This window comes from Apodemus sylvaticus, chromosome 3 (genome assembly GCF_947179515.1).
Source record: "Apodemus sylvaticus chromosome 3, mApoSyl1.1, whole genome shotgun sequence".
NCBI classification, from domain to species: domain Eukaryota; kingdom Metazoa; phylum Chordata; class Mammalia; order Rodentia; family Muridae; genus Apodemus; species Apodemus sylvaticus.
The window spans coordinates 160762840-160784138 of record NC_067474.1 but is presented as its reverse complement, the minus strand read 5'-3'; the positions used below and the strand labels follow the sequence as shown (position 1 = coordinate 160784138).

Genomic DNA, 21299 nt, shown 5'->3' with positions numbered 1-21299 from the left:
CTTTCCAATCCAAAGCAGGTTCTCCACCTCTGTCTACTATGATTGCTCTTCAGACTCTCAACCTGCATGAAACATGGCTACAGGAAGGGGGAAAGCATGGAGGGAGCATTGAGAGCCTTCTACCTTAAACAATAAAAGAGAGCAAGGTCAGTAAATAGGACATTACATAATGCTTTTGAGAAGCAGTCTTCAGTACAGGATCCCATCAATATCTGTAGAAAATTCTTACTGATATAAACCACGTGATACAAGCTAGAGGTAGTGATCAGAATGCTTAAAGCCTGTCTGAAAACTGTTGTCAGTATTTCTAGGTGTTAGAACATACTTAGAATCCATCTTATTTCATTCGACCTGCAGAAACAGTGTGTATTGTACTTTGTTGCAGAAAAATACATCATGCAATGGCTCCATTTACATGGCAAATATCATATATTTCTTCAATATGATAAACTTGTCATCATATCTACTTATAGTCATTCTCTAATGTACACTATTCAGAAGCAAAGTGTTGCTTTCTAACTTATTCCTCCTTCGGGATGGACTTGTCTCTGCTTTACATGCATGCAAAACTTTGAGTGAGATCCTTTATCAATTGAAACTTATCTGAACATATTTACAAGGTAGAATGATACAACTCAGCTCATAAAAATCTGTCTAAAACGGCATGTGATTGCTAAACCATTGTAGGTTACATTAATACAGACTGATCATGTTGGAAGTTTAGGAGAATCTAGCTACTGAGTGCCAGAGAGAAATTAGTGTTCAGGATCTAACAGACCCAAACAGCATTGTTTTAAGCTTGTCCCTGTGATTATATCCTCTCTTAGATCTGCCTTCTTCCTGCTTTCTCTACAAGCTTCCAACAGGCAGATCCATTGGTAGCTATACGTGTATATACTTGTAACTGAATAAGCTAAAAAATTCTTCAATTACCTAAGCCTTCTGCAAAGACCTTCCCATACATACGCAGAAGCATGTCATACTATTCTTCTAAACTGTATTTACACAATTTTAAAATTAAATTTGTTCATTTTTATTTTATTTTGTTTAGTTTTATTTGTGAATGTTCTTCCTGCATGTGTATATATGTGCCTCAGTTGCATTCTTTGTATCAATGGACATCAGAAGAGGAGGTCAGATTCGCACAAACTGGAAGTATAGGTGGTTATGGAACATGGTGTGGTGCTAAAAACCCAATCCTGGTCCTGTGCAAGAACAACAAATGCTCTTCAAATCTCAGCCATATCTGAACACGTAACATATATTCCAATTTAATTTACTAATGAATGAGTCTCGTTTAATGACCGTGAACTATTTAGAGTGGGAACATGTTCTTTCTACATCACACCTGAGTGATCAGTGATGAGTATAAAGATCTGGGTCCCATGGTTGTACTTTGCATTAAGAAAATGGTGGAATCTGATACAATTCACTTTCCTTCTATAGTAGGTTTCTTGGTCGAGGGGATGCTGGATAACAGCACTTTCCTGTATTATAAATTCCTTCACAATTAGGGTGCTTTCTTATAAAAGTTCATACCTAAATACATCATCGATATTATAAATCTTCTTTCCTCACATTACAATGAAAAGATAATAGTCTCCAGCTCTGGGCTCCATGGATACAAAACATTTTTATCACACATAGGGATCATTCCTAATTGTTAAAATGTTCATATGAAGGGTCAGCTTTCCTCTAACATATTCAGCCTTCACATTTCCTCTCATGCTCTTTCCTATGCTGTTTCTTGTGTCCTATGCAATACTTCCAGATCATTTATAATTTCTAAATAACATTTATTTAGTTTAACTTTATATGAAACATTATCTTTGCCCGCATGTAGCTCTGTAGACTTCAGAAAGGCAGAATGTATAGCACCCAGACAACCTTAACAGATATTCTGGAAAAAGAGTTCTGGAAGGAAGAAAAGTCCCCAGGCAGTTACAGGAAACTGAACCTGAATATGGTAAGAAGGGCCCTTAACTGCAGAGCCAAAACCAAATTCCTATTCTCTTTCTACTGACAGGGGTGACTTGTGAGCATTCTGTCTGAACTCCACCCCCACAGTTACCTGACAGCATCCAGGTATGCTCCTCCCCACTGTTACCTGGCAATAGCCAGGTAGGCCCGACTCACTATAAAACAGAATGATTGTTCCCTCCTCACTCTCTTTATCTCTTGATCTCTTGCCCTCTTGGGCTCTTTCCTTCCCCAATCCCTTCCCCCCTCTCTCCACATTTTCATGGCTGGTCTACTTCTCTACTCTCTCCCTATCTCTGCCTTTCTCTGCCTCTATTACCCTCTTAATACCTGCCTTTCCCCATGCCCTGAATAAACTCTATTCTTTACTATACCATCATGTGCCTGGTCCCTCAAGGGAAAGGGATGCCTTGGAATGGGCCCTACGAGGCACCCCCTTTCCCCATACCTCATCACACCCCTATAGAACACATTCTTACTTTCTTTATCTTTATATAAACACATTAGGACCCACCCCACCACTTGTTAATTCCTCTATCACAACTGAATCATCTGTTACAGTCTCCTTGGCCTTTACCATCCAGAGCTCTTACCTTATATTTAAGGGTGAGCAGATTAGGGTGAGCAGAGGGAGACCTAAATATGGGGAAACAGTAGTCACAAAGAACCTAGAACTTTTCATAAATCAAAGATGCCAACACCTGGGGAAAGGATATAAATGATGAAAAGGGAAGATACCACAGAAAATGTCTCTTTATCTCTGCAGATTTCACTTTTAGAAATGTTAGACTCCTTCACACAATTCACACACGTTCAGAGTCTTTCCCCAGGAACCCTGAAGAGGAGCAAGGAAGACTGCAAGAAATCTATTCCGACCCACAGAATCAAAACACCTGACTCCAACAACACCTCTCTCCAACAAGAGCTGATCAGGACCTTGTGAGGTCTCAAAGAAACTCAGAACAAATGGCTAACTGGCGTGCCTGCTAACAGATCACTGTGGACATTGCTGGCTGGATACTTTCTTGGCTCCTGGTCCTTCTCTTGCCCAGGCCTCTAACCTCTCTTCTCTTCCTCCATATCCTTCCCCTCCTCTCATGAGCTGGTTATATCTAGACCCAGCCAGATACCTCTGGTTGTTTTCTCCCTCAGACTGTAAAGCCCCAAATTAACTTATAAGTACCACCTGCCCAAGAACCAGGTTGCTTCCAGGAATGCTGCCATGTGCAAGTCAAAGGAAAACAATAAAGAGCCATGGGAAACTACAGTGGACTGTATGATTGTCTATCAAACTCCCTGTAGCATGTGTCCAAATCCCATCTTTTAGTCAGGATGTAATATTGAATAAAGCTAGCCCGCATGCTGGAATTGGCATTTTTCTGGCAACACACAGGGCTACTGGACCTACAATATATCTTCTTCTCAGCCATACCTTACTGCAGTCCTGCCTTCCTGTTTCATTCAGTCCTAAGGTGTAATATTAATATCTAATCCCATGAAGACATACCTCTAAATGTTGTATTTACATCAAAGAATGCACAAACCTCAAATTAATGGAGAGTACAACTTTACACAGTAAATACTAATATTTACAGACAATATGATGGGGCTTTACAATGTACATTTTCTGATCCAATCAAATCTGCAGTGGATCCTCATATGACTAATATCTACAAAGCACTCTGGGGATGCATATGAATTCATTCTCCCGGCAAAAGGCTACTCTCTTAAAATGGCAAATTGAGGAACACAAGAGTTAAGAAAGAATGGATGCATTTTAATTTGAAGAGCTCTGTTAATACTTTACCAAAGAGAATCTCCATGTACAAATTATAGATACTGCACATGATCTTCAAGGTTATTTTAGAGGAATGTTCTGTTAACCATAAGATTAATTACAACATTATAATGAACCCTAGTTCATATTGTTATGCCCAGATATTGAAACCACATAGATTACCAGAACTTGACTGATGCATTCCACACCATGGTATATTCCAGCTCAGTATTCAAACCTTCCCTGATGCAGCAGGTTAGGTGATTGACCAGGATTCTTATCTCTTGAAAGGAATGTACTCAAGAAATAATGTAGTAGGGCCAGTAAGTCCCTGTAGCAGTAGCTGGCTGGATATGTCTCAAATTGAGACCTGATTATTATTATTATTATTATTATTATTTGTCTAAAATTACATCTATGGGCTTCCTCTTAGGTTTCTCACACCTCAATAGGTTCTCAAACTTCCTGACAATTGTAAGATATTCTCAGCAGAATGGTGAGAGTGGCTGAACAGAAGACACACATGCTCACACACCTGCTTTACTACTGCCAGTTCCTCTGAGCGGGTTCCAGGACAGACTTACGACTGGTGATCTTCCATAATGCCCGTAAGTTTTCGAGTATCTCAAATACTTGTTCATCTTTCCATGAGGAACTAGATAATAGAACCATTGAATGTTTTGAATGAAAATGGGATTTTTCAAAAAGTTTGGACAGCACTCTGACCTGTGGAGTGTTACCAGAGAAGAACTCATTCATTTATTGTTTCTTTGTTTTGTTTTGTTCTTCTCCTAGTTTCAAATATTTGAACTCCTCTTGAAATTTCACAACAGGGTTTAAAAAATACAAAGATGAAAGCACTACAACTACATAATGGACAATGCTGCACCACATAAAAGGTCATTAAAAGGAATACTACAACATTTTTACATATATGAGAGCATGGAGTGACATAGTTTGGGTTGTATGGAATATGAGTATATTCTGAAGCCTCTTTCTAACATCAGCACACACCAGGCATAAACACAGAGAACCTGCATACCTGCTGCAAAACATTATTACTCAGAGTGATTACTGAGAATTTCTCTTCCTAGGTCTAGAATCAAGGACAAAGTGCTAGTGACTACAATGATTGATACCTAGAATTGAATGGTGTTTCATTGGTCATCATAATAGAATACAATACCTGACTTTTTGATGAGATTCCATTTCATTCTACCAGGCAGATACAGTATACCTATGTTGTATGTGTGTCCTGTTGTCTTGGAGTATAGATAAAGATTCTCTCTGTTAACTATGTCGTAGTTCTGTAGTTCCAAACGACAGTAATGACAAGGGTCTCCTGATATAAACACATACATAAATATCTATACACACACACACACACACACACCTATTTGTGCTTGTATAAAAACCAATGCCAAGATACTATTGCTACACAAAATTGTCATGATCATGGTATAAGCAAGTATTCAGCAAATTACATTGAACTTATTAATCTCTCATATCAAAATACTTCCCTTGGCATTTAAAAGGTATACGGGTAGTATCTTTCGATGCCCCTGCCTCATTATTTTATATTGAAACTGGGAAATAGCAGATGAGACAGTGCTGTGGAAAGTCATATACAATTAATGAGAATTAACAAGGAAAACAGATATCCTAGGAACAAGTGAACAAGAAAACTTTCTATGTCATAACACTAAGTCATGCAATAAGCAAGTATGGAAACCCAGGCTTCTAGTATTTCTTCTAACAGTCTGAGGACTAAATAAATGCAGGACTGAGTTCACAAATTTCTTTTACAAATGCCACAATAATCTTGCATGGAGAAAACTGTGGAAGAGAAGGAAAATCACTGAGTCTAATGAAGATAATAGCCAACATACTAAACCTATCATGACACAAACTAAGGACAGCTGACATCATTCCACTCTATACAGAAGTCAGACAAGGATGTGCAAAATCTCCATACTACCTTACCAGAGAACAGCGGTGCTTACAAAGAGCAATACTTAGAATGTTTTCAATGTTCAAATAACAATACGAGGCAGGTAAGTTTTCTCAAATTACAAGAAACATAATTCTTCAACTCAAGAGCTACAATTATCGCCGGGCGGTGGTGGCACACGCCTTTAGTCCCAGCACTTGGAAGGCAGAGGCAGGCAGATTTCTGAGTTTGAGGCCAGCCTAGTCTACAGAGTGAGTTCCAGGACAGCCAGAGCTACACAGAGAAACCCTGTCTCGAAAACAGCCAAACAGCCCTACCTCCTCCCCCCCACCCCCACCCCCGAAAAGAGCTACAAATATCAAAAGAGCATATTCCAATCTGATAATACTTAAAAATATACAGAAAAAAAATACAAGAAAACATCATTTGGATTTATACATTCCTAAAGAATAGTCTGAGAAGTCAGTGTCTAAAAGGATCTGGAATATGCTGGTTTAGTGTAAAAACTGCTAAAAGGGCTCTGTAGGCTTATGGGGGTAAGGAGTCATTAATCACTCCCCCTAGTTCGCAGATGCTAGTACTGTAATACCAAGCTATTTGACAATGTCTGTCTACCAGTGTAGTAGTGACAAGTAGGTAACAGAAACTTACTGATTTGAAATGAGGTCAGCCTACAACAGAGATACAGATATAGCACTTGAAGGTGTTCAAAAGTCACTCTAAAGAGTACAGGCCCAAAAGCAAATATATAGCTTACATACTGCTATACGTAGAAATAGTGGATATGCATTTAAATTGTTCCGTCTGCACAATAACATGGTGGCGCTTTCAGCCTAAGTCAGAAAAACATGGTTTGTAAAGGAAAACTGACAATTCAGATAAATGCTGAGTAAAAAAGCCAGCAGTAGGGGCACAGGCAAGGCTCTAAGAAAGGAGGAAGTGGAGTTATGGAAACACATATTGTTATGTAACATGAACACAGATTTGTGAACTTATTACAGCATGGATACCCATCCAAAACCTGCCTTAGAACATACATGAAACAAGGATGTAATGAAAACATGAATAACAAGGGATGGAACACACTAGGGATTTACATAGCACAGATTAAAATAAATTCTAGGAGCTTTGCACCATCTGGAATAGCAAAGAAACCAGATAATGCAAATACTCTACCAGAATGTTTCTCTGTAAATATTCCAACAATTGTAATATGCATGAAAAAATTGTATATTCACTAATTCATATGGTAGAAAATTTACTGACCACAGGAATTTCTCTGAAATAGAAATTGGTGATGCGCCGGGCGGTGGTGGTACACGCCAGTAATCCAGGCACTTGGGAGGAAGAGGCAGGCAGATTTCTGAGTTCGAGGCCAGCCTGGTCTACCAAAAAACCAAATCAAAAAACCAAAAAAAAAAAAAAAAAAGAAAAGAAAAAAGAAAAAAAGAAAAAAAAGAAAAAAAAAAAGAAATTGGTGATGCAGGGGAAAATATAATACTGTTATAAATTTAAAATATGTAAAACTTGATGCCCTGGGCATTTGTAGACAGCAACAAGTGTGTAGTAAACATGGGCATAGGAATACATGAATTTTCAGGGAGTAATTAGGACATTTGTCACTTTATGATTCTTGATGGAACATATAAGCTGAGTATTGCTGACAATTCTTTCAGCAACGGATCAAAAATTTCTGCTCTGGTGACAGATGCTGTGCTGATTTAATTTCAAACAGTAGTAAACATATAAAATGAATGTTTCATGTAATTACTTTTTCTATGTGTATCATGTGAAAAATACATCTTCCACGTCATGGAGATGGAAAAAGAACAAATATCAGAATGGGAAGAATAACGCATGGGTTGACATACTTCCACCAGAAAATCTATATGAACACTAGGGCTTCGACTTTAAATCTTAGAACTGACATTTCCTCCAATACACACCTGATTCTGAATAGAATGAATAGAAATTCCACACTTTTGCATATTCCAGTCAACATTTACTACCACTTGTTTTATCACAATCTTTTAAAGTAGATAAACTTAAATAGAATTGTGTAGTGTTCATACACTGCGGCTCTTGACTACTAGAAGACCATAGCATTCTAGCCTAGCATTTCCTAGGAAAGTCTCTCAGAGATTGGATTCATGGACTCCCAGGTCTATCTGCCCACATCTAAGTGCTGTAACAGTGTACATCCCTTTTCAGTTTCTTGACCTATTCCTTACCATCAAATAGGCAACATTATATTAGCATACACTAGTACTAAATCTTTATCCGTAGATTAAAATCAGGAAGGCATGGAATAATATTTTTCAAGCCCTGAGAGAAAATTACTGGCAACTGTAATGTTAAATCCAGAAAGTAGCTACTACTATTGACAGTGTATAAGGTACATTTGAACATAGTAATACATTAAGACATGTTTGTTAAGTCAAAAAGACTACCTACATAATAAACTGATGGAAATAAGCACACAAAAGAATAAGGCATACATTTTTCTTGAGGTCATAGGAAATAAGACATATCTTGTGAAGAATGAATGGATACAAGAAAACTTGGACATATTCCTCATGTACAACATAGTGAAACTCTACTGCACACAAGGAATGGAGAACAATCATACTTTGCCACTCACAATGCCAGCAAACCTTCTAGATTACAAATCCTAAGGAATACAATCTCACAAAGAAAAATTTCATTGACCAAAGGAGTTCACAATGAAATACTTGGCAGAAGTAAGATAAAACATTTATCTACATAATGAAGAGTATCATTTGTGAATCTTGGATTTAAGTTCATGAAGAAGAAATTCTGCAAAACTAAATTGACAATATATTATGTAGGAATATAAGAACCTGTTCTGACTTAGGGTGTGGTTCAGCCCCAGGCACACAACTTTAATCACTATGGTTGGAATGCAAGCAAGCCCTTGGTATTCACTTTAATCTTAAACAACAAAAGTGCAGTTACTAAGGAAAAAGAGGCACCCATGTTTGAAAGTGTTGTCTAATTGAATACCAGAAAATGTGAAATGTCACAGAAAGATCTGACAGAACAAGATACGTGCAACTCTCCTGAATTGAGAGAGGAAAGGGAAACTATTTAAGGGAGAGAAAGTCAGTACAGGAAGAAGAGAATAGTAAAGGAACACAGTAGAGTGCATGGGCAGCAGTACAGTGCAGTTGAGAGAGCAGAGCAACATAAGGAGAAGAAAACAGTTTTACTGGGAGAGATTTTATATTGTCAGACTGAAGAGAAAACATGGTAGTCACAGTTAAAGATACAATGAGCAAGGCTGGGCAGTGGTGGCACACGCCTGTAATCCCAGCACTTGGGAGGCCTAGGCTGGCAGATTTCTGAGTTCAAGGCCAGGCTGCTCTACAGCAAGAGTTCCAGGACAGCCAGGGCTACACAAAGAAACCCTGTCTCAGGAAAACAAACAAACAAACAAACAAACAAACAAACAAATACAAAAACAAACAAAAACAAAAAAAACAAAAACAAAAGATACAATGAGCAAGAGAAAGAGACTGCCCAGAAAACTTTTTTATTTTGCTTTTTCATAAGTGCAACTTTTCAATAAAAATCAACATCTAGATTAGATGAACAATTTTCAAATTTTTGAACCTTTAGTTAGATTTTAAAACATTTTGAAATGAAAAACTTACACATTTTGCACACAAATATTGTAATATGAATCAAATCCAACTCAATTTGAAAATATGTGAATCAAATTACAGTTTTAGAACTTAGTAATTCACATTTAAAGAAGTTAGCGCCTTGCTGAATTCAGCCTTTGTAAAAAAGAGGCTTAGTGCACATTTTAATGTTACATTGTGACAGTGTACCAATTATTGATATTTCACCTTATTAAACAAGATAATGTTCTTGAAACTTGATAAATAATAGCTAACCTGCTATGTCATGTAAAATTTCCAATGGAAACAGTTACATTGTGTAACAACACTTTCTATAGATTTCTTTCCTATCTTAAAATTTTAACAGCAATCATTGTAATGATTGTATCCACAACAATTTATTAGAGGAAGATCAAACTTTTTTGAAACAGCTTGCATACAAAATATATTGCACTAAAATAAAAAAATGTCAACATATAATCCAATCTGTTGTTGCTAGTATGTACAAAGAATTAGTACATAAGAGATTTATATTAGTACATAATAGAATTAGTACATATATGAATAGCACAGTTAATTTAAGTTAATTTAACACCAAGCAGAGCATTTCAGTGTGTCAGAGAAGAACCAGATTGAAAGAGTCAGCAGGGAGAAGAGTACTGGGAGCTGGAACAGCAGAGCAGCACCAGCCAGTTAAAGAGTTGAGAATGAACAAAAAAGGGAGAGCTTATTCAGCAGTAAATTTCACAGACAGAAAACACTCTAGGTCTAGGTAATATTGTACACAGGCTAGAGTCTTTCAGGCCTAAACCTAGGTAAATAAATGGACAGAGGCAGTAAGCCTCCCAGACAATAATTACAATAGGAAAATAAAAGTTACTTTACAGCCCTGTGGAAAATCTAATACTGCTCAGTATAAAAGCTTTCTAGAATGTAAGAAGAGAAGAAACATACCTCAGATACTAAGGAAAAGAGACTCAACCAAACAGTAGAGAAAAGATCAACAGAAATTATTCTACTCTAATCAGGAATAACTCAACACAGTGCATCAGTGAGAACACAACTGAAGGACTAAATATCATTTAGACTGGACATAATATGTGATTCAGAAAGCAAATCCCATTGCTAGAGAAAACAACTCAGATCAGATCATTCACTGTCAACAAATATCCTGGATTGAGTCTATGGTGGTAGCATTCACAGTGTCAAAAACTACTATGCTAACTGGGGCAGGAGGCAGTTATTAAAGGCCATACCCAGATTTGTATCTTGTGTGCTACAATCATAATATGCCAGGTAAGGCATGGCCACTAGTATCCTGGTGGCAAGATGCTCTGTGGGTAACAGAAGATTTTCTTGTTCTAGATGAGCCCAGCTAGCGCCTCAGGGGGGGAAATGCAGATTAAACTGATAATCTGGCTAAAATCCAATAAGGAAAGTCACAGGCCCTAGGAGGGAAAACACTACTGATATTTGCTTCATCTATAAATGGCCTTTGTCACACCCATTGCCTGATCCTGATTTCAGTCTGGCTAAAAGAAACTTTGTTTTCAATGGGCAGCTGCTAATTCAGAGACTCAAAACTAATCAAATGTTGACATCAACTGACTGCTGACTGTACTGCCTACCATGGGAAATATCCATCACATCTAATAATATTTTCAGTGAAAATTTCCAGGATCTCACCAAGCCAAATTCATGTCCTCTTTCTACTGACACATGAGCCCAACACGACCCCTTAGTTCAATCCTTCTAACACACCTGGATCCTTGAGACTCCTTGGCCTTTTCCATTCAGGGCTCTTAAGAGTTGAGTTATAGTTATGCAGTTTTGTTGGAGCAAACAGAGACCTGAAAACAGAAAATAGTGATCAGAAATAACCTGGAACGTTTCATGAGACAAAGATGAAAGATGTCAACACTAGGAGAAAGGATAAACATGAAGAAAAGAGAATATATAATGAAAATGTCTCTTTTTATCTGAGGATTTCAGATTACCCTAGAGATGTGAGAGTCAGTCACATAACTAACACAAATCCAGAGTCTTTTTCCCAGCAACTCAGAAGAGGAGCAAGGAGGAATGTAAAAAAAAAAACATATTGTGACACTGAATCCAGATGGTTGAACTTCTCCAACAAGAGGTTTGTAAAGAAAGCCCTGAGTGCAGGGTCTAAGCATTCCCACACCTGCCCGAAGTCCACATTGCAGAACTCAACAACCCATGAATGTGCACAGGCAGAGTGCTTTTCATGAACCAAGGAGACGGTTTTTGTTAAATAGATGAGCAATCATAATTATTTCAAATGAGCTGTCTAATTTTGTCTTAATCTATACTTAGTTGTATCTCTATAAAAACATCTTGGCCTGATACTATCCTCTCACAGGACACTCTATAATTCTTGGGAGGATTCAAAGAATTTTAGGAGGAATGGCTAACTGGAGAGCCTCCTAACATCTCAATGCAGACTTAGTTGATTGATCATTGTCTTGGCTCCTGGTTCCTCTTTTGGCCAGCCCCTCCACCCTCCTTGCTTATCCTCAATAACCCTCCCCCTCCAGGACCTGGTTCAGTCTGTACCCAACCATATATACTCAGACTGCTTCTCCCTCAGACTAAAAAGCCAAAAAGTATCCTCTAAGCACAGCCAGCCCACCAAAAAAAGTACCTTCTTGCAATACTGCAGGTTGCATGTCTTTGGAAAATAATAAAGCCTCATAGGAAACCCGATGGCCTATAAAACCACCTGTAACATGTGACCAAAGTCCTTCTCTTGGTCAGGAAGTAAAAGTTATAAAGCTTGCCCACATGGTGGAACTGGCATTTCTCTGGCAACACTCAGGGTTAACAGAACCAACAACTTTCTTCTCCTTAGCAGTACTTAGCAGCAATCCTGTCTTCGTTTTTCATTCAAAGCTAAGGTGTAATATTAATAACTAAGCCTATGAAGACACATTTCTGAATGCTGTGTTTGCCTCAAAGACTGCATATACCTCAGTGTTAAATTAATGGGGAGTATAATTTTGCTTGGTTAATGTTAATATTTACTCCCATGTGATGGTGTTTTATAACGAAAAGTTTCTAATTCAATCAAATCTGCAACGGTCCCCCGTATGAAAATTATCTACAAAGCTCTCTCGGGATACCTATTCAGTTCCCTGGAGAAAGGGAAATGAAATGGTAAACGGTCGAACAGGGGAGTTGGGAAAGCCTGAATGAATTTGAATTCGAGGAGCTTTATTAAGGTTCTTTTTTTTTTTTTAAAAGAAACCCTCCTAGTATACAAACTGCGAATATGTCCAAGGATCTATGAGGCTATTTCAGAAAAAGATATTCTGGCAACCATAAAATAAACTAAAACTTCACCATAAACCCCAGTTTATAGGATCTCAAGCTTCCTGATAACGGTAAGATACCCACAACACAACTGTGAGAGTGGCGGCAGAAAATGCACCCCTGCTCCACACCCCTGCTCCGCTCCTGCCCCTTTCCCAGCCCAACAGCTCCTCTACCTTGCAGGGGACAGGACGAGCAGCTGAATGTCCTAGGAGGCGAGCACAGCAACTGCAGCTTAAGGAAGTTTTCAGGTTCCGCAAACATGAGGCACTCCTCTCCAACAATGACTTCCTGACCGCGCCGCAGCGGAGAAACCCAGCGAATTCTGGAAGGGCGGGACTTCCTGTCACTTCCGCCTCCTTCCTCAGAGCCCCTCCTTCTGGACCCGCCTATTATTCCTCAGCACCCTGTAATCCTACACCCACCTTCGGGACTTTTCAATTATTTGGCTTCCCAGTTTTATAAAGCAATTTTTATTGTTTTTTCATTTTTGCTTCGTTGCTTGCTTAATTATTCCTTTGTTTTAATTTTGTCTTTTTCTTAAACTCATCTAATCTTGCAGGAGGCTCACACTCGCCATCAGGAAGCTCTCCTCCACTTCTGTTGCAGGCTGCCATCCACACTGCTTCCCCACAAGCTTGCTGCCAGACTAGACCAGAGCCGGATGTAATAAGACACTGCACCTGTGTACTGAACCCTTCACGTATAAGGAAATGTAGTTGTCTAGTAACATTAATAACATTCATACATAGGTTAAAAAATTTAAAAAATATATAATTTTTAGTTTTAATAACTGAAGATGATGGGAATTTTAATTAGAAGGTCGCGGTGCCGCAAGGACTTCAGTTAATACCTTCAGCTGCAAAGGAAGTAGATGTTGCATAGTTTCTTCCACTATGCCTGAAAGTCTCCTGTGAATGTGGAAGCTGCAGTGATGATGCTTTCTTTTCTCCATAACATGTTTATTTGTGTGTGAAGTGTCCAGAGAACTGGTACCCAACACAGAGCATAGGTTACTACTGTGTCCATTAACCCGTGACAGCTCTAGCCTATGGAGACCCTTTGAGACTGGCTCTTGCCTGTGCCTCTATGATTTTTCTGCCTTCAGAGGTCTGATTCTTGGGGGTTTTGTGAATCACCAAAGCTCTTCCATTAGGAAAGCCAATAACCACACCCTCACCTACATTCTGCCCATTTCCCACATCTTCTGTTTCCTTGGCTCCTTGATATTCTCAGGCCATACAAACAGTCATTTTATAGTGAGGCAAACCATGTTTGTAGTTGCATAGACTGGGATTTTTTTTTACATACTGTTTTGGTCAAACTGACTGAGGTTTTGGATTTCAGAGTTTTATTTTACTGAAATTCATTAATATTTCATATGCAGGCATTAGCATTTGTATCTGACAAATTCTAGTCTCACATTTCTGTTCTGTTTTTCTTCATTCTTCTGTGAAACATTTTGCTGGGTGCTGATAAAGAATATTATCTATGGGTCATTCATTATAAATGAAGACCTCAAAAAACTAAACTGTCAAAGGGGAAGAGATTTTGTGTTCAACCCTGAATTTGTTAGTCAGAATGTGAAAGAATATGATTGATGTTTACTGGTTAGGTGATATATGTGTGGGGGTCTCTGCAAACACTAGGTGTGGCAGAGTAACAATCCATGAGACAAAAAAAAAAAATGTAGTTCAATACCACACTGTAAATATTTCACTACTGGTTGCGAGTGTGTTGTGGGTTATTGCCAATGAAATTCTTGCAGCACTCATAGGAAAGTATTCCCAGTGCATGTGTTAACAGCTCTGAAGAAAAAGGTCTCCTGACAGTCAGAAGTTAAGATATACTACAAAGCCCCATGGAACACTCAACCACACTTTCACTTTGTGAAGCTTGCAAAGCCCCTTCCCATAAGGAGGGCACTGCAACATAAGAGTCAATGTTCTTGCAGGCACCACTTAGACATCTTCGTATAGAATGAGTTGCATCAGTCCTGTTGTTAGCAATGAAGACTTATTGTCAGTTTGTGAAAAACAACTCCTTTTTATGTCAATGGTCTGCATTCTTTAGGTCTCTTTAGGAAACCATTTTGGCCATCAACTCAGTTAATATAACCTATTGGAAAATAAAAGATCAACTGAAATTCCATCTCTTTTAGTATTCAGAGACTTCATTATAATCATCTACATACACTGTAAGATGGCAGTTTAAAAAAAGTTTGCAAACATCTTACTATGAATACAGCCTGCAGACCTCCATGGAATCTTGTATCATGGTGCTTTCCTAGGCATTGGAAGAACCGTAAGTGTGGCAATGTAGTATACAAATGATCTTACCTTCTAATAGATGGAGAATTTTCCTAGACCTCACAACCAGAGTTAATGCAACTTGAAGAAATTTAAGACTTAAAACTGTGATCCTACTGTGTACTCAACTTGATGGTTTAGCACACTTTGTAAACAACAATGTAAAAACAAACTTTATTTTTCTTGGATTTCTCTTCTTATCAACTTTCAAAACGTAAATAGCTACCATGGCAATTCATGTAGTTTTTCATGTCCTGCGCAGAAATTGCATGGGTGTCATTTGCTGAATGCATGAAATAGAATCTGACAGCAACCTTCCAAAATGAATACACTGTCATGGGTATTGATTGCTAAACAGCAATGTTTATAAAGGTTTGTTGTCTTGATCACTTGGAGCCAGTTACCTAATCCTTTTTAAAACTCTGATACAGATTTCTGTAAACTATGCCATACCTTTCCCCATGTAATGGTTTTCTTGATGTTCAATAAACACTGCAAAGGTCTTTCCTAAGGCCAGCCATGGTGATAGAATCATCCAATAGACATGCATAGAGATTACACAGATAGACATAAACATGCAGAGAGAAGATAGAAACACAAGGCAGCTGTCTGAAAGTTACAGATTCACCCTAACTGACAGACACACAGAGGATGGAAGAAAGCACAGGGAACATGAAGTAGAGAATTCAACTTTGGACTCACACTTAGTTAAATGCCTCTCAGGGAAAGGCTTTAAGTCTTACCTTAACTCACCTCAGATGCATTATTAATCACCTTTATGTTAATCCATCCATACATGCAGAATCAATTAACTTGTGACATAATTTTCTTTTTGCATAGGCACAATATAGTAAAATACAAAATTCACCACGATGGGCAACAATTAGTGCTGCCATCTGAAACATGCCCATGGCCTCAGAACTGTGTTCTTTAAAAAAGACTGAAGCCTTGTGCTTCTGAACTCTCACCTCCATGCTGAGCTAGAATCCATTTTAACCTGTCACAATCATCACAACAGGTTTTGAAACTCACAGATTATATGAGTATCCTGGAACTCATTATAATCATGAAAAGAGTTGATATCCTAGCGATATTCTCTAAGGAGACTTGGATAATTCTCAAGTCTCCTTTCCCCAGCCTTTGCAGGTATGGAAGGGTGTACATAGAATATTATAGAGGACAATCAGGAAACCATCTATGAACGAATGGCTAAACAGTACAGTATGTATTGTTCTATTTCTAGCTTCCTCCCTCCCTCCCTCCCTTCCTTCCTTCCTTCCTTCCTTCCTTCCTTCCTTCCTTCCTTCCTTCCTTCCTTCCTTCTTTCTTTCTTCCTTCCTTCCTTTCTTTCTTTCTTTCTTTTGAAAAAAGTCTAGACAGTTTTCTAAGAGTTTCCTCACCCATCAAGCTGTAAATATTATTGTGCCTTAAACTAACATAATTTTAATTCATTTTTTTGACTGAGGAGGCATTCTCTAACTTTTCTTCAAGTCTGATAATCTGTTTCCCCAAGTTCTGATAATCTGTTTTCCCACAAGTTCTCTATGAGTTATTATTATTCACCTTACTGCATTTTCTTTTCAGGATCTTTTATTTTTTGGTGTTTCTAATCACCCATTGAACTCAATATTCATAGCCTATGTTGTCCTCCTTTGCTTCAGGCATTTGCTGTAATTTTATTGCACGTGAATCATTTTGTTCCTGTTCTCTTTCAGTAGATTTACATGGTTTACAAACTTTGATGTCTTTGATGATTACTCTGGGTTTTCAATTCTTTATCTAGGATCTCCTGTAAATTGCCCTCTATAGGGGATACATAAAAGGTTAATGGTTTGATCCACGGACATTTTAACTTAGTTTTACTCTGTTTGGGGTATTTGTTCTGAATATAAGAATTCAGAGGGATTGCTGAATTGTGTGCAGATTTACACTGGGAGCTAGACTCACGGTGTGAAGGTTTAGGCAGGATGAGATGTCACATATGTGGGTGTAGAATTACAGGACGGTGTGGAATATTAAGCGGGTCCAGAAGGAGTGGCTCTGAGGAAGGAGGTGGAAGTGAGAGGAAGCTCCGCCCTTCCAGAATTTACTGGGTTTCTCTGCTGCATTGCGGTCCGGAAGTCATTGTTGGAGCCTAGTGCCTAGTATTTGCAGAACCTGAAAACTTCCTTAAGTTGCAGTTGCTGTGCTTGCCTCCTAGGACATTCCTGCCAGGTCAGAGGAGCTGTTGGGCTGGGAAAGGGGCAGGAGCAGAGCAGCTGTGTGGAGCAGGGGTGCATTTTCTGCCGCCACCCTCACAATTGTGTTGTGGGTATCTTACCATTATCAGGAAGTATGATATCCTATGAACTGGGGTTTATGGTGAAGTTTTCGTTTATTTTATGGTTGCCAGAATATCTTTTTCTGAAATAGCCTCATAGATCCTTGGACGTATCCACAGTTTGTTTACTAGGAGGGTTTCTTTTCAAAAGAACCTTAATAAAGCTCCTCGAATTCAAATTCATTCAGGCTTTCTCAACTCCCTTGTTCGTCCCTTTACCATTTCATTTCCCTTTCTTCAGGGAACTGAATAGGTATCCCAAGAGAGCTTTGTGGATAATTTTCATACGGGGGACCATTGCAAATTTGATTGAATTAGAAACTTTTCGTTATAAAACACCATCACATGGGTGTAAATATTAACATTAACCAAGCAAAATTATACTCCCCATTAATTTAACACTGAAGTATATGCAGTCATTGAGGTAAACACAGCATTCAGAAATGTGTCTTCATACGCTTAGTTATTAATGTTACACCTTAGCTTTGAATGAAATACGAAGACAGGATTGCTGCCAGGTACTGCTAAGGAGGAGAAAGTTGTTGGTTCTGTTAACCCTGAGTGTTGCCAGAGAAAAAACAGTTCCACCATGTGGGCAAACTTTATAAATTTTACTTCCTGACCAAGACAAGGACTTTGGTCACATGCTACAGGTGGTTTTATAGGCCATTGGGTTTTTCTATGAGGCTTTATTACTTTCCAAAGACATGCAACCTGCAGCTTTGCAAGAAGATACTTTTTTGAGGAGGCTGGCTGTGCTTATAGGATACCTTTTGGCTTTTTAGTCTGAGGGAGAAGCAGTCACAGTATCTGGTTGGGTACAGACTGAACCAAAGTCATGGCTGGTGGAGGGTTATTGAGGATTAGCAAGGAGGGTGGAGGGGCTGGCCAAAAGAGGAACCAGGAGCCCAGACAATGCAGACTCAACAAAGTCTGCATTGAGATGTTAAGAGGCTCTCCTGTTAGCCTTTCCTCCTAAATTTCTTTGAGTCCTTCCAAGGATTATAGATCATCCTGTGAGAGGATAGTATCTGGCCAAGATGTTTTCATTGATATACAACTAGTATGCATTAAGACAAAATTAGACCGCTCATTGAAATAGTTATGATTGCTCACTTAAGAAAAATGCCTCCTCGGTTCATGGAAAGCACTCTGCTCTTGCACATTCATGGGTTGTTGAGTTCTGCATTATGGACTTCATGCAGGTGTGGGAATGTTTAGACCCTGCACTCAGGGCTTTTTTTTACAGACCTCTTGTTGGAGAAGTTCAACCATCTGGATTCAGTGTGTCACAATATGTTTTTTACATTCTTCCTTGCTCCTCTGCTGAGTTGCTGGGAAAAAGACTGGATTTGTGTTAGCTTTGTGACTGACACTCACATCTTTAGGGTAATCTGAAATCCTCAGATAAAAAGAGATATTTTCATTATATATTCTCTTTTCTTCACGTGTATCCTTTTTCCTAGTTTTGACATCTTTCATCTTTATCTCATGAAACATTCCAGGTTCTTTCTGATCAATATTTTCTGTTTTCAGGTCTCTATATGCTCGAACAAAACTGCATAACTATAACTCAACTCTAAGAGCCCTGAATGGAAAAGGCCAAGGAGTCTCAAGGATCCAGGTGTGTTAGAAGGACTGAGCAAGGGGTGAGTTGGGGCTTACCCATTAGTAGAAAGAGGACATGAATTTGGTTTTGCCACATTCTCTTTCATCTATTGTAAGACCCCCCAAAACCGAGGGTGCCCCAGCATCCCACACCTTGGAAGGCGACGCACAAATCACTCTTGAGAAACGGTCTCGATGCAATAACATGAGGATTTTTTTATTCCCGAATTTCTCAAGCTGATAGCAGAAAAACAAGTTACTCTGTGTTGGGCTAGTTGTTTAGAGGTCTAAAAACATTGAGTTGGGCGTCTCTCACTATGATCCTGGAAAATTTCACTGAAAATATCAGTAGATGTGATGGATATTTTCCATGGCAGCAGTGCAGTCAGCAGTCAGTCGATGTCAACATTTGATTAGTTTTAAGTCTCTGAATTCGCAGCTGCCCATTGAAAACAAAGTTTCACTTAGCCAGACTAGAATCAGGATCAGGCAATGGATATGACAAGGGCCATTTATAGATGAAGCAAGTATCAGTAGTGTTTTCCCTCCTAGGGCCTGCGACCTTCCTTATTGGATTTTAGCAGACTCTCAGTTTAATCTGTATTTTTCCCCCTGACGACTAGCTGGGCTCATCTAGAACCAGAAAATCTTCTGTTACTAACAAGAGCATCTTGCTACCAAGATACTAGTGGCCATGCCTTACCTGGCATATTATGATTGTAGCACACGAGATGCAAATCTGGGCATGTCCTTTAATAACTCTTCTCCTACCCCAGTTTGCATAGCAGTTTTTGCCACCGTGAATGCTACCACCATAGACTCCATCCAGGATATTTATTGATTTATTTATTATGATCCAAGCTGAGTTGTTTTCTCTAGCAATGGGATTTGCTTTCTGAATCACATATTCTGTCCAGTCTAAATGATATTTAGTCCTTCAATTGTGTTCTCACTGATGTACTGTGTTGAATTATTCCTGATTAGAGTAGAATAATTACTATTGATCTTTAATGTAATGTTTGGTTGAGTCTCTTTTCCTTGGTATTCTGAGGTATGTTTCTTCTCTTCTTACATTCTAGAAAGCTTTTATACTGAGCAGTGTTAGATTTTCCACAGGGCTGTAAAGTAACTTTTATTTTTCCAATTGTAATTATTGTCTGGGAGGCTTACTGCCTCTGTCCATTTATTTACCTAGGCTTAGGCCTGAAAGACTCAGCCTCTATACAATCTTATCTAGACCTAGAGTGTTTTCTGTCTGTGAAATTTCCTGCTGAATAAGCTCTCCCTTTTTTGTTCATTCTCAACTCTTAACAGGCTGGTACTGCTCTGCTGTTCCAGCTTAAACTCCTCTCCCAGCTAACTCTTTCAATCTGGTTTTTCCCTGAGACACTGAAATGCTCTGCTTGGCGTTAAATTAATTGTGCTGATCTTATATGTACTAATTCTATTATGTACTAATATAAATCTATTATGTACTAATTCTTTGTACATACTAGCAACAACAGATTGGATTTTATGTTGACATTTTTTGGTTTTAGTGCAATATACTTTGTATACAAGCTGTTTCAATAAAGTTTGATCTTCCTCTGATAAATTGTTGTGGATACAATCATTACAATGATTGCTGTTAAAATTTTAAGATAGGAAAGAAATCTATAGAAAGTGTTACACAATGTAACTGTTTCCATTGGAAATTTTACATGTCATAGGAAGCTAGCTATTATTTATCAAGTTTCAAGAACATTATGTTGTTTAATAAGGTGAAATATCAATAGTTGGTACACTGTCACAATGTAACATTAAATTGTGTACTAAGCCTCTATTTTACAAAGGCTGAATTCACCAAGGTGCTAACTTCTTTAAATGTGAATTACTAAGTTCTAAAACTGTAGTTTGATTCACATATTTTAAATCGAGTTGGAGTTGATTCATTTTACAATATTTGTGTGCAAAATGTGTAAATTTTTCATTTCAAACTGTTTTTAAAATCTTATTAAAGTTTCAAAAAATTGAATATTGTTCATCTTATCTAGATGTTAATTTTTATTGAAAAGTTGCACTTATGAAAAAGCAAAATAAAAAATAAGTCTTCTGGGCAGTCTCTTTCACTTGCTCATTGTATCTTTTGTTTTTGTTTTCTTTTTTGTTTATTTATTTATTTATTTATTTATTTATATTTATTTTCTGAGACAGGGTTTCTCTGTGTAGCCCTGGCTGTCCTAGAACACACTCTGTAGGCCAGGCTGGCCTGGAACTCAGAAATCTGCCTGCCTCTGCCTCCCAAGTTTTGGGATTAAAGGCATGCACCACCACTGCCCAGCACTCAGACTGTTCTTTAGGAATGTATAAAGCCGAATGATATTTTAAGTCTTGCTCT

The 21299-nt window shown here is 38.3% G+C and overlaps 3 protein-coding genes across 35 annotated transcripts in view; 2 read left to right on the top strand and 1 right to left on the bottom strand.

The window, feature by feature from the left end:
• The window catches only part of LOC127681600 (oocyte zinc finger protein XlCOF6-like), a 1434619-nt gene that overhangs the window by 351631 nt on the left and 1061689 nt on the right, over window positions 1-21299 (bottom strand). For 3 of the 30 annotated variants that reach the window (XM_052178001.1, XM_052178035.1, XM_052178043.1), the window contains exons 1-2: window positions 12862-13003; window positions 11114-11202 (exon numbers count right to left, since the gene is read on the bottom strand). The exons of the other annotated variants lie outside the window; for them this stretch is intronic. In XM_052178001.1, the coding sequence (XP_052033961.1) occupies window positions 11114-11145 (32 nt within the window). In that variant the 5' untranslated portion in view covers window positions 11146-11202; window positions 12862-13003. Of the gene's footprint in view, window positions 1-11113; window positions 11203-12861; window positions 13004-21299 lie in introns of those variants that run through there. 30 annotated transcript variants of the gene reach the window in all.
• The window catches only part of LOC127681617 (oocyte zinc finger protein XlCOF6-like), a 1149846-nt gene that overhangs the window by 218251 nt on the left and 910296 nt on the right, over window positions 1-21299 (top strand). The window lies entirely within an intron of this gene.
• LOC127681640 (zinc finger protein 320-like) overlaps window positions 1-21299 on the top strand; it is a 258929-nt gene that overhangs the window by 210219 nt on the left and 27411 nt on the right. The window lies entirely within an intron of this gene.